Source organism: Hipposideros armiger, unplaced genomic scaffold (genome assembly GCF_001890085.2).
Source record: "Hipposideros armiger isolate ML-2016 unplaced genomic scaffold, ASM189008v1 scaffold_1450, whole genome shotgun sequence".
Taxonomy (NCBI): domain Eukaryota; kingdom Metazoa; phylum Chordata; class Mammalia; order Chiroptera; family Hipposideridae; genus Hipposideros; species Hipposideros armiger.
The window spans coordinates 46,149-60,485 of NW_017732800.1; the positions used below are offsets into that span (position 1 = coordinate 46,149).

General features: G+C 40.3%; 1 protein-coding gene across 1 annotated transcript in view; it reads right to left on the reverse strand.

The window, feature by feature from the left end:
- HECW1 (HECT, C2 and WW domain containing E3 ubiquitin protein ligase 1) overlaps nucleotides 1-14,337 on the reverse strand; it is a gene marked incomplete at its 3' end in the record, with an annotated part of 151,937 nt that overhangs the window by 45,031 nt on the left and 92,569 nt on the right. Inside the window, exons 14-16 of the mRNA XM_019633943.1 lie at nucleotides 2,365-2,485; nucleotides 1,409-1,522; nucleotides 430-582 (exon numbers count right to left, since the gene is read on the reverse strand). Of these exons, the coding sequence (XP_019489488.1) occupies nucleotides 430-582; nucleotides 1,409-1,522; nucleotides 2,365-2,485 (388 nt within the window). The remainder of the gene's footprint in view (nucleotides 1-429; nucleotides 583-1,408; nucleotides 1,523-2,364; nucleotides 2,486-14,337) is intronic.

The following is a 14,337-nucleotide window of genomic DNA, read 5'->3' on the forward strand; positions in this document are numbered from 1 at the left end:
GCTTGGGATGCCAGAGGGCCCCGGTTCGGATCCCACATATGAGGGCCAGTGACACTGCCCACCACAGCTAAAATGCTAAACAACAGCTCAACCTGCAGCTGGGCTGCCGTGAGTCGCCGGCGACAGCGTAAGCTGCAGCCCCTGTGGCAGTGGGTTGCCATGGGCTACCATATGTAGCCAGCAGCCAGCGTGAGCAGCCAGCAAGCCGCCGTGAGTGGCCATCCAGAAGCCAGCGACCGATCTGCTTTGCCCGGGAAGAGTGCAATGATGGTGCCAACTTCAGTGAAGCAACGTCCTCCACAACTAGACTGAAGAACAAAACGACAGCCACTTGTCTGTTCCCCTTCCCCCAATTCCCCAATAAAAATCTTTAAAAATAAACAAATAAATAAATAATAATAAAAAGAAAGTAAAAATTCTCGATCTTACCATTCTAGATGGTTTTCTACAAATGCAGACATGGGGCTGATCTGCACCGTGTAAGTATCATTTGCAGAATACTCAAAGAGTCCGTAGTAAGGGTTGAAGAGCTCCTGAGACAAAAGGAAGAAGAACTCTCGCGAAGGACCACTGTAGTCCAGGCTGCAAAGGAAGCAGAGGCCAGGAAGCTCATTATGAGTGAGAGGCAGGGGACCTATCTATACCTAGGTGCTAGTGTGTTCTTTCAGAGTTGGTGCTAGTTCAAGCAGAGAGCACTCTTGGTTCTTTAGAGTGGATCCCAACAGAAGTATCAGTTTGCTATAGAAAATGAAGTTGCAATAATTGGTTTGGGGATGTTCTTACTCCGATGGCCATAAATGAATTTATATGGCAATGTTCCTTAACCGTTTTTATTTTTTTGATCATATAACAACTATTGGATAAAGCACACAGCTGGCTCACTAAAAACAAATATTTTATTTGGGGAGGCATAAGAGAAATTTCTGTGACAGTGTGCATGCATGCATGTATGCATATGTGTGAATTGAAAAGCTTCCAAGTTTATACTGATATGCCCTCCACAGTTAAAATTGTTTCCCATGAAAACACTGAAATTATATGGAAAATTTGGTATGTAGTTGTATACTTGTATGTGGACTTTAGGAGGGAGAGGTTTTTGATCAAATAGCAGTGTATACCATCTGAAAAAGTAAAGATCAAGTAGTTAAGGGTTGCATTTTTGGTTTATACTTTGACTATGTACCTCAGACTCTAGTACCTGTAAATAATTTTAGGCTTTTAAAGACCATGAAACCTAAAGCTTGGCAATACCTGGAGACAGAACGTCCTCCTGGAAGGACATGATCAGAATCATCTTGGGGAAAATGCTTAGAGCTACCTTGCTTCCTTCTTGAGAAAAATCACCCCAAATCCAGGGGCTCTGGTCCACATACACTGAGGTGTCTGTATAAAACTACTGGTGCCTCACCCCTCTTCTCCAACAAAGGTGACGTAGAGCTTGTTTCGCTGGAGTTCTTTCCGGGAATAGGCCATCACCTGATTGAAGGTTCCCTCCAACAAGTGGTCCCTACGTATGATGAGCCTGGGAAGGAGAAGAAGCCATGTGGGCAGTGAGCAGCAAGCGACTCAGAGCTCTGAAGTTGAAGAGTGTTCTTGGGGAGTGGTGAGTACCCAGGCCTACAGTCTCACTCCCTAGCCTCTCCAAAGAGGTACAGATTCCATTTGAGCGATGGACTTTTTCAAATGCTTTTCAAAACACTGGGAGCACAAGGACAACATGTACACTTATGTAATTAGATACATTTCATTTTATTGGACTACTTTTTGGAATTTTGTGTGTGTGTGTGTGTGTGTGTAAATTCCTAAAGGAGTATCTTCAGTTGGATTCCTGAGTATGGATTTGGCTTTTCAAGATGAAAACAATTAACCCAGGAGGGGGAAAAAAACAATACCACAACTTTTTACTTAGTCTCCAATTACAAAGTTACAAAGAGTCATAAATTTGTCCCAAGAATAGGTAAAGGGGAATATAAAAATTTTAAATTTAGTTCAAGATTTCTTGTTTTCTGAAAAGATTTACTACTAACTTTACATATACCTTTTTCTAAAATCTGCTCTTCTTTCTCTCTCTCCTGCCCTTCTCGCCCCTTCTCTTCCTGCCTCCCTTCCAATTTCTTAACTTCCTTTCTTCTGTCTTTCCAGCTTCCTAACTCTTCTCCTTCCTCTTTTCTGTGAACATAACTATTATTACACCATGATATCCAATTATATATATATATGTATATCCAATTATATATATATGTATATCCAAATATATATATATATATATATATATATATATATATATATATATATATATATATATATGAGAAAGAGATAAAAAAAATACCATCTGAATTCAGGACCAAGTACTGGAGCACTCACTTAATTTTTCCTGGACCCTGACCAAATCCTTTGGCTTCCAGTTTTCGGTAAAAATTGCGGAGCTTGGCCTCAAAGTCTCTCTGGTAGGGTGAAGGAGCTCTTGCACTGGCTCTCTGTAAACCTGCAGAGAGAAGCACCTGGGTTGAAGCTCAACACTGTTTATTGAAGAACAAATACACAGAGCAACAGTAGTGGAAGGGCCAACTAGAGATGCATTCCTGTGTCTTCATATTTTCCTTCTCCAACAAATTTCCCTAATTACCATCACTCTCTCAGTTACTTGTATAGTAAATACTAATAATATAATAAAGAAAAAATGAATTATTATGACAATAAATATTTGTCTTCCACTTCATTTCAAGTTGTATTTCCCATAAAAATACCTTGATGAGCTTATTTCTTGGCTTAACTGTACTTAAATAATCTAAAACAATATAAATAAAACTAGACTAAACTTTTCTTGTAAGTCACTATATTATAAGAAGTGAGTGCAATTCTAATGAGGCAACTAGGACTGTAATATACATATATGTTGTACTTCTCTAAGTATATTGATATTGATGCTATTAATAAAATAAACACTTGTTCACTAGAGCTCAGAGCATTTAGGAGTTTATATTAGATTACCTTTCATCATATGAGCAAAATTTATAATAATACTAGTACTATTAATAATATTTTCTTGGCTCCATATAGAGGAGAATTTTTCCATCACCTAGGGTGTTCTATAAATGCTTTATTATCTTTATATACTTTTTTTTCTACTCAGTCACCTAGGGTTATCCTTGCCTCTCCCATAATGCCCACTACCACCACCATTGCCAAGCTCTGGCACCTTCATTAAATAGTTATCTAATCTGTATTCTTTTCCTCATCTCTACTACTACCACCCTAATCTGAACTGCCACAATCTTTTATTGGAAAAATTCAGTAACTTCCTAACTAGTCTAAACCAACTAGAATGCTTTTATTTCAAGTAAAAAAGAAGACAGAGGCATTGTTATCCCAAGGTAGGTTAATTTACTGGTGTAGCATCTTTCAAGGCCCAGATTCCTCCATCTTTCTGCTCTTATAGTCTTAGCATGTTAACTCATCTTTTTGGGCTCATGGCCTTCATGATCCCAATACAGCAACTCTGGTAGTCACATATAAAGGACAACATCCAAAAAGAGAAAGGGGATTGTCACTGTCTTATATCTATTTTTTAAAGTAAGAAAAAGCTTCCCAAAACTTGTCCCTCCCCCCAGCAGCCAGTGTTTCATTGACCAGACCTAAATCACATGTCCCAACAGTCATTGGGTAGGGGAATGTGACCTCAATGATTGGATTAGACAAGTCAAGTCTTATCGCTTGGAGCTAGGATTTAAGGACATATCCATTCAGAGAAATGTGAATAACATTGGCATTCTTTAACAAGAAAGAAGTAGAGAAGTGGCTCTAGGGAATGTAATTGACAATGTCCTGTATATGGTCTATCTCCTTCCACTCCTGTCTTCTCATCCTTCCCATGTGTATCAGACATAGCAGTTTTTATAAAATTGCTATTGGTCCCCCCTACCAATAAACCTCTAACAGCTTTCCTTTGACTGTAGTATAAAATCCACACTCTTCTACAGAGCCAACATGGGCCCAAATGATCTAATGATCTGTCTCCCTAGCCTTGTCTTGTTTTTCATCCTCTCTAAAGCACCTTGCTTTTCCCTGCCTTGAAAGGTTTCATAACTTCTGCCACCCATTTTCATGGAACCAACTCCTACTTAGCTCTTGAAATGCATAGAGTGGTCACGAAAACTAATTGAAGAGGCGACTTAAGGGGGAGAGCAGTCAGTAATGTTAAATGTGGCTGAAAGATAAGGAGAGCTGAGAACTACCCATTGGACTCAGTGTCCAGAAGTCATAGCAACCTTAGTGAAGACACGTGCTTTAATGTACACTCATGAAGGGAGATCATGGGGGCAGGATTGATAGGCTTATAAGATTGGTAGCTAGCATTTGAGAAAGTGTCTAACAGTTTCAATTTTCTCAGTGAAAGAAGAAGGGACATCTGTGAAAAGAGACACAGGGCGTTGGAGGTTTGATTGGAGTGGAAATGTTTCAAATAGCAGTAGAGAAGAGAGTACATTCACCAAAGAAATGTGGTAGAATTTTCTTTTGGTTGTAAAAGGCCCATGCGAGGTGAGAGATGATTAATTTATAATTAATAATCTGCTATGTCAGTTGAATTTGCTCAAGAATGCATGACCACAAATGTAAAGGAGCCAGATAGTAAGATTTATCTAGGGGTTGAGTTCTGCTAGAATGCACAAATAAAATGGAGAGGATCAGGAGAGTTTAAGGCTTCGGTAAGAATGTTACTGAAATGATGAACCATGGAATCTATGCTGGATAAGGGAAAGACATAAAAGAAAGGAGAGGCATCCATGAACTGGAAGTCTTGATGAGACCAAAGGATTGCAATAAGGAGAGTAGTTGAATAAGAATATTGGATAGGAGCAGGATGCTTGAGTCTGTAATTTTAGAGGTGATAAACAAGGGCAAGAAGATGACTGTGGGACCAAGTTTTCAAGACGGAAGATGAGAAGGTAACTGCAGACAAGGAAGTCTAGGAACTGGGAGGCCAGAAAACTGAATGGGTGTCCTTGTGGATATTGAAACCATCCAGGATGATAGAGGAGTGTGAGACATGAGACAGGTGCTACAGTCTTTGAGAATGATAAAATGGTTAGTAGATGACAATAATTAGGAGGGGAGATACTGCTGAGTGGTGTAAGCAAAGAGGGTACCAGCCCACCTTTAAGCCCTGCAGCACCTGAGGTGTGAGGAAGCAGTAACCACAACTTGAAAACAAGAAGTGTCTTTAACAAAATACTAGGATTAAGGATACAGTTAGAACTAGAATACAAGTCTGTAGGTGCAAGTATAATTTTATGTCTGGCAGATTACTACTACTGGTATTACCACTATCCCCATGGTCACTACTATGCATTTTACAAAGTACTTTGGTATAAACATCTATGATTCACTGTTCTTGTAGCATCCAGATAAATTTCATAAAGGTCTGGAAAATGGGAAATGTAAAATTTAATATCACTGTATATTTGGATTACATAATCTAGGACTCCATGTTTAAAGGTAGGAGAATACAGATTTAGCACTTTGACAAAATGAACTGGATGAGTTCTTGGATTCATGACATCTGTAACATATTTATCACAAAAGTTGATTCCTTCTATAAAAGTTATCTAAATAATTCTCAGTTAGCAAATAATTTTATTGTCTTTCATTATTCTATTTCCAATGTGATATCTTTCACACATAATGATGTTAAAATCATACTTTATTGCCAAGGTTTGAATCAAATTATAGACATTTAAAAGGCTGAAACAATCCCTACAACAAAATGGCAGATCATCATGCAGACCAACAGTTTCACCAAAGGGAAGGCTTTGTTCCCCAAAAGTAAATCACCCTGTGCATATCGGAAATGATTGTTCTCAATGCTGGCTCTGACAAAACTCCTGGTCCACTTTTCCCCAGGTTATGGCATTTCAATTATATTGTATGTGAAAAGGAGCATGCATTAAGAGTTTCTTTAACAATGCCATTGGTACACTTGTTTGGAGAAAATAACAAAAGAGTGATACTGGATCCAGTCAATATGGCAGAATAGGTAAAAACTGTGTTTGCTTCCTCTCAAGACCACATCAAAATTACAACTAAAATACAGAACAACAATCATTGAGAATCACCTGAAATTTGGCTGAACAGAAGTCCTAAAACTCAGGATTTACAGAAGCCACATCAAGACTGGTAGAAAGGGTGGAGACACAGAATGGACTGGTCCCCATAAAAATTGGGAGGGATAGCTCAGCTGCAGAGGTCCCCGCTGAGGAATGGGAGGTTCCAGCCCCCACAGCCCAGAGTTTCAGTGCTGGGAGGAGACATCCACACAACTTCTGTCAGTGAAAACCAGTGGAGATTATGGCTGAGTGAGACAGAGAATGGTTGGAGTCCCAGGCTTTTCTCTTAAAGAGCCTGCACAAGGACTTACTTGCTGATGACTCACTCTCTCTGAGCTCCAGAGCTGGGGAAGCAGCTTGAAAGGTGCCAGGGAAATACAGGGAGAAATTGAGTTGTCTGGCTTCAGGCTGAAAGATGGAGGGGCAGCTTTTGTTCAGAATAGTGCTGGCAGAAGCTATTGTTCCTTGATTGAGCCCTCAGCCCTTCCAGTGTGCAGATGCAGGCAGCTACCATATATGAGTCTCCTTCAACCTGGCTAACACCATATGTTTGTTCTGATTCCCTGAGAGCCGGCCCCAACCAACTTGTGGGCCCACCCAAGCCACTTCCAGTAGGTTATCCATACAAAGGGCCTGTCTTGGTTCATACTGCATATTTTCATAAAATCTCTCAAATGTTCACAAACCCTAACAAGCAGAATCTGGCTTCAGCATATTCCGTACCTCTTTCTTAGCAACCCTAAGCATGGCACTGGCAGCAGCTGGCCTTAGTTAATAAGTTAGCTTCCTCCAGGCACCTCAAAGCCCAGCACAGATAGGAGACATCTTCAGACCACCTTGTGACCCATGTCAGGTGACCCTGGGAAGGGCACAGGCAACAGCTGAACTTGACCTGTGGAGGCTTCTCTTCCAGGAGACCCTGGGGTCAGCACACCTAGTGTCTGGCTTTGGACAAAGGCAGAGCACCACAAGAGTGCCTCCACAGATGAGACAATAAAAGGGCAGACTATGCAGACATCAGAGCCCTGCTAAAGCAAATCCAGCTCTGTAGGGTCAGTCACTGCACAACAACTTCTCTACTGTAGTCACGGCCAGTCCTCACAACCATCAGCTTGAGGATCAATTCCTCTCATTGACATGCAAACAGCAACCAAGGCTCAACTAAACAGAAGGATACATACAACCCACACAAGGGACACACCTGCAGCACTCAGCTCAAGTGACAAGGGAGACTGTGCCACTGGACCCTACAGGACACCTACCTCATAAGGTCACTCTACTAAAACTGGGAGACATAATAACCATATCTAATACCTAGAAACAAACATAGGGAGGCAGCCAAAATGGGGAGACAAAGGAACATGTCTCAAATGAAAGAGCAGAACAAAGTTCAAGAAAAAGAACTAAACAAAACACAGACAAGCAATCTACCAGACATAGAGTTCAAAACACTGATTATAAGGATGCTTAATGATCTCAGGGAGAACTTTAACAAAGAGATGGGAACTATAAAAATGAGATACAAAACATGAAAAAGAACCAGTAAAAAATGAAAAATACAATAGCTGAAATGAAGAATACATTACAGTGAATCGACAGTAGATTAGATGAAGAAGAGGATCAAATCAGTGATATGGAAGATAAGGTAGCAGAAAACATGCAATGAGAACAGCAAAGAGAAAAAAAGAGAAAAAAATAGTAATAATGAGTAGAGTTCAAGTGAACTCTGGGACAACATCAAGCATACCAACATTCGCATTATAGGGGTTCCAGAAAAAGAAGAAAGAGAGCAAGGAATTGAAAACCTATTTGAAGAAATAATGATGAAAACTATTCTAAACTGGTGAAGGAAATAGACATACAAGCCCAGGAAGCACAGCGAGTCCCTAACAAGATGAACCCAAAGAGCCCCACTCAAGACACATAATTAAAATGCCAGAGGTTAAAGACAAAGAGAGAATCTTAAAAGCAGCAAGAAAAAAGCAGTTAGTTATCTACAAGGGAGCTCCCTTAAGACTGACAGCTGATTTCTCAAAAGAAACTTTGCAGGCTAGAAGGGACTGGCAGGAAATATTCAAAGTTCTGAAAAGCAAGGACCTACAACCAAAATTACTCTACTCAGCAAAGCTATTATTTAGAATTGAAGGACAGATAAAGAGCATCCCAGGCAAGAAAAAGCTAAAGGAGTTCATCACCACCAAACGACTATTACAAGGAATCTTAAAGGAACCTCTTTAGGATGAAAAAAAATCGAAATATAAATAATAAACTGGCAATAGCTACAAATGTATGAACAATTACATTAAATGTGAATGGATTAAATGCTCCCATCAAAAAACAGAGTGGCTGAATAGATCAGAAAACAAGACCCTTATGCATGCTGCCTACAAGAGGCTCACTTCAGATTGAAAGACACACAAAGACTGAAAGTAAAGGGATGGAAAAGATATTTCATGAAAATGGAAACAGACAAAAAAGGTGAGCAATACTTGTACCAGAAAAAACAGATTTTAAAACAAAGCCTATAACAAGAGACAAAGAAGGGCCCAGTAATTCCACTTCTGGATATTTATCTGAAGAAACCCAAACATTACTCTGATGGGACGTTTCCATTCATAAGTTCATTGCAGCATTGTTTACAATGGCCAAGATGTGGAGGCAGCCTGGGTGCCTGTCAATGGTTGAATGGATGAAGAGAAGGTGGTACATATATACAGTGGGATATTGCTCAGCCATGGAAGGGAATGAATTCTTGCCATCTGCAGCTGCATGGAATGACTTGGAGGGCAATATGCTGATTGGAGTATGTCAGACACAGAAAGACAGATGCAATATGATTTTCCTTATATGTGGAATCTAAAGAACAAAATAAACAAACACATAAAACAGAAACAAACTCATAGATACAGAGAACATTTCGATGGTTGACAGATGGAAGGGGGTTGAAAGTAGGAGAAAAAAGGGGAAGGGATTAAGAAATACAAATTGATAGTTACAAAATAGTCATGGGAATATAAAGTATAGCATAGGGAATATAGTCAATAATATGATAATAACTATGTATACTGACAGGTGGGTACTAGTCTAGTCAGGAGGATAATTTCTTAAATTATATAAATGTCTAACCACTATGCTGTACACCTGAAATTAATATAAAATAATATTGAATGTCAATCCAAATTGAAAAAAATTTAAAAGGGAGGGGGAGATGGAGGGGAATAAGAGGTTCAAATTTCAGGTATAAAATATATGTCATCGGGATGTAATATACAGCATGGGAGATATAGTTAATAATATTGTGATAGTGTGGTATGATGTCAAATGGTTGCTGGACTTATCATGGTGATCACTTCTTTACGTATGCAAATGTTGGATAACTATGGTGTACACCTAAAACTAATATAATATTGTATATTAGATATATTTTCAATAAAAATCTTTAAAGAAAGGGTGACACTGACTTAAAAACAGTTTGACAATTAACAAAATTACTTCTAACAGTCAGCTTTGAATGTTAACACTTGGAGAAGCCAATTTGAGGATATTCTAGTTTTAGAGTCCTGTATCAGTATTGAGTGACACTGAGACATCCCTTCTGACAGCAAAGAATATTTCTAAATTCTGTTTCTCTTCTGAATTTCCCCATTGGCTTCAGAAGCCAATCTTGGACTCTGACTCTTGAAAACATCACTCTTCAGCCACATTGGAGAGAAAAAGATTCATAATCAGTTACTAGATTTTTCAAACTAACTTTCTTTACTTTTAAAGTATTTTAAAAATGGGGTTACAGGAGGCGCATGGAAGCACAACCCACACCCGCGGCTGCTAAGACTTGGGGTCTCAGAGAGCAGTTCAGAGCCTGCTCCCGCGGCTTGCTCCCTGCACCTCCAGCCCGCTCGCGCTGAAACAGAATCCTCAGACCAGGCGTGTAGGGGAATGGAGAGAGGAGATGGGCAAGCAGAAACGCGGTCTCTCCACACCCACCAGCTGTGGAGCTGTAGGAAGCCAGGACAGGGCGGAGGCGTTTCTAGCATCAGGGCGGGCTCAGCCTCTGGGCTGACCTTCCCTCCGGGAGTGCACAGGAGCCCCAGGGCGCGCACTCTGAGGCAGAAATCTCAAACCGGCTGAGCAGGAGAAGAGGGAAACGAGAAGCGTGGAGACGCAGCCCAGTACCTCACAGCTGTAGAGTCACAAGCTGCAGTGCCAGGAGAGCAGCAGGGGCTCTGCCGGAGCATGGAAGCTCACAGCGACAAGGGGGCTTTTTTTTCTCTTTCTTTTTTCTCCCTTTTCTCACAGAGAGGAAGAGGCTGCAGGAATGTGCGCCTAAACACACCGTCCCTGCCCCCACCTCTCCCGTGAGGCTCCAGAGGCCGAACAACTGCAGCTGCTTTGTCACTCAGGTCTTCCTGGCAGGAGCCTCCTAGCAGCTCTGAAATCTCCACCTTCCCCACCCCCAACAGCCTCCCATGGAAAGAGTGCCCCAAAACGCACATCCAGCCCTCTGGCAGAGCAGAACTCAAGAGTACCTCTGGGCAGGTGGGAGCAGAAATAACATTGACTTTGTAAAAAAAACTACCAATCACACCTCATAAGCCCACTCATCTAAAATAGACCTGCACTACCAGGTTCACTCTAGGTGCCAGGTTGCTGGCTCTGACCCCACAAGACGCAGAGGAGTTTGTGTATAGCAGAGGAAAGCCTGGGGAGAGCTTGGCGGACTTCAGCCAAGATTAGTACTGGTTATTTCCTGTTTTTTCGTGTGTGTGTGTGTGTGTGTGTGTGTGTGTGTGTGTGTGTGTGTTTGTTTTTCGTGTTTTTTTTTTCAGCTGAGCCATCCTGCCACCTTTTGGCAGCTCAGCAGCTGCTCAGCTCAGGCGGGACTTGAACCGCTGTTGCTCAGAGCTCGCACTCTTGAGTGAGCTCTTAACCAACTGAGCCACTAGGCCGGCCCTGTTTGTTTTGGTTTTGGTTTCTCTTTTGGTGTGTTATATTGTTGTTGTTAATTGGGTCCTCTTGTACGTTTTAGGGGGATTTTTTCATTGTTTGCTTGTGTCGATTGTTTTTGGATTCTTCTATTTCATTAGTATCTTTAGTTTTTTTACATAGGCATGTATAAAGGGGCATATATGTGGATATATATGTCCATATATATGGGAGTGTAGATATATATATTTTTTTCTTCTTTTTTCTCTTTTTCCTCCTCTTCTATCTTCTCTCTCTCCTTTCTTTTCTGCTTCCTTCTCACAGCTCGAATTTGCATCTATCTTTCCATTTTTTCTGCGTTTTTTTTTTTGTTGTTCTTGTTTTAAGGCTGTTGCTATTTTGTTTCTCGCATTTATTCTATTTATTAGTTTATGATATTTAAGGTTATTTTGTTTGGCTATTTGTTCCTTTTTGTTGTTGTTGTTCTCTTTCATTATTGTTTTGTTTCTGTTGGTTTGGTTTCTCCTTTTGTATGATTGATATTTCTGTACCTGTTGAGTGTAGGGTAATGGTTGTTTTGTACATCAGAGAGTATCTGGTTACATTCGGTGGCTGCTGTGGTTGGGCTTGTTGATCTGTTTTGCCCTAAAACTCTCTCTGCAGCAGGGCCTAGCCAAAGAAGGACAAGAACCATCACACCCAGAGACCAGCTTTAGATAATACCAGAGCTTTATGGGGTCTGACCTACAAGAGTCACACCCAAAGGGAAATTGCTATAGGCACAAGAGCCCATAGGGGCCAAGCCTCATCAGAGGGATCAACCCTCACACAACAGCTTATAAACTTTGGACACAACTAATCCTCAAAGCTAGTCAGCTTGGGAGTCAAGCCTATCTACTGACAAGCCGAAAGCAATAAAAACTTGACCTCAACAGGAGAAGACACACAACACAAGGAACACCTCTGGTACACACACACAGGAGAAAAGGGAGTCTGAGTGATTCAAATACACACACACAGGAGAAAAGGGAGTCTGAGTAATTCAAATATAAAGGACACATAACTTGTAAGTCCACCCAGAAAAGACTTAGAGACCTAAGGGATCTACCTATTTCATCAAAGTAAACACAAAGAGTAAGCCAGACTGGGGAAACAAAGAAACACATCCCAAATAAAAGAACAGAAGGAACCTGAATCAGGGGAACTAGATAAATAGAGGTAAACAACCTATCAGAGACAGAGTTTAGAACACTGAATATTAGAATGCTCAAGGAAATTAATGAGAAAGCAAAGAAAAATAGAGAAATCATGAAAAACAACCAGATAGAAATAAAGAATTCAATTACTGAATTAAATAACAAATTCGATAGAATTACTAGTAGATTGGATGAACCAGAGGATCGAATCAGTGACTTAGAAGGCAAGATAGCAGAGATCACCCAAGCAGAACAAAAAGAAAAAAGAATAGAAAACATTGAAAATAGTTTAAGAGAGCTAGGTGACAAAAACAAATGCAACAACATGCATATCATAGGAATATCAGAAGGAGAAGAGAGGGAGCAAGGGATCGAGAACATATTTGAAGTGATAATGTCTGAAAACTTCCCTAAACTGGCAGAGGAAATTGACATAAAAGCACAGGAAGTGCAGAGAGTTCCAAACAAGATGAACCCAAACAGGCCCACACCAAGACACATTATAGTGAAAATGGCAAGTGTTAAAGACAAAGACAGAAGCCTAAAAGCAGCAAGGGACAGGCAGCAAGTTACATACAAGGGCACCCCCATAAGATTATCAGCCGACTTTTCTACAAAAACTCTGCAGGCCAGAAGGGAGTGGCAGGAGGTCTTCAAAGTGATGAAAAACAGGGGGTCAGCCGAGTGGCTCAGTTGGTTAAGAGCTCACGCAAGAGTGCGAGCTCTGAGCAACAGCAGTTCGATGCCCGGCCCTAACTGAGTTGCCGCTGAGCTGCCAACAGGTGGCAGGATGTCTCAGCTAAATAAATAAATAAGAACCGAGTTCTATGAAAAAAAGTGATGAAAAGCAGAGGCCTACAACCTAGATTGCTTTATCCAGCAAGGTTATCATTTAAAATTGAAGAAGAGATAAAGAGCTTCCAAGAAAAGAATAAGCTAAAGGAATTGATTACCACCAAGCCAGCATTGTGTGAAATGTTAAAAGGGCTTCTTTAAACAGAGGAATGGAGAAAACAGCCTAACTAACGAAGACCAGAAACACAAATAACAAAATGGCAATAACTATGCACCTATCAATAATCACATTAAATGTAAATGGACTGAATGCTCCAATCAAAAGACATAGGATAGCTGAGTGGATAAGAAAGCAGGACCCTTGCATATGCTGTATACAAGAGACTCACCTCTGATCAAAAGACACAAACAGGCTGAAAATAAAGGGATAGAGTAAAATATTTCATGCAAATGGAACTGAGAAAAAAGCTGGAGTAGTGATAATTATATCAGATAAAATGTACTTTAAATTGAAGAACATAATAAAGGACAAAGAAGGGCACTTCATAATAATAAAGGGATCAATCCAACACGAGGACATAACCCTCGTAAACATCTATGCACCTAACATAGGAGCCCCTAAATATATCAAATAGATTTTGACAGACATAAAGACAGAGATCAACAGTAACACTATTATAGCAGGGGACTTCAACACCCAGCTGTCACCAATGGAGAGATCCTCCAGACAGAAAATCAACATGGAAACAGTGGCCTTAAATGACACTTTAGACCAGCTGGATTCAATCGATGTTTTCAGAGCATTCCACCACAAACCTACAGATTATACATTCTTCTCAAGTGCAAATGGAACATTTTCCAAGATAGGCCACATGTTATAGGTCACAAAACCAGTTTCAATAAATTTCAGAAGATTGAAATCATATCAAAAGTCTTCTCCGACCACAATGCTATGAAACTAGAAGTCAATTACAAGAAGAAATCTGGAAAGCACACAAATAATATGCTACTAAATAGTGAGTGGGGAAAAAATGAGATCAAGGAGGAAATCAAAAGATATCCTGAGACAAATGCAAATGAAACACAACAACCCAAAATCTCTGGGATGCAGTGAAAGCAGTCCTAAGAGGGAAGTTCGTAGCAGTGCAAGCACACCTAAAGAAGCAAGAAAAGTTTCAAATCAACAGGTTATCCTTACACCTCAGGGAACTGGAAAAGGAACAGCAAAGTAAGCCCAAAGGGAGCACAAGGAAGGAGATAATAAAGACCAGAGCAGAAATAAATGAAATAGAGACCAGAAAAACAATACAAAAGATCAA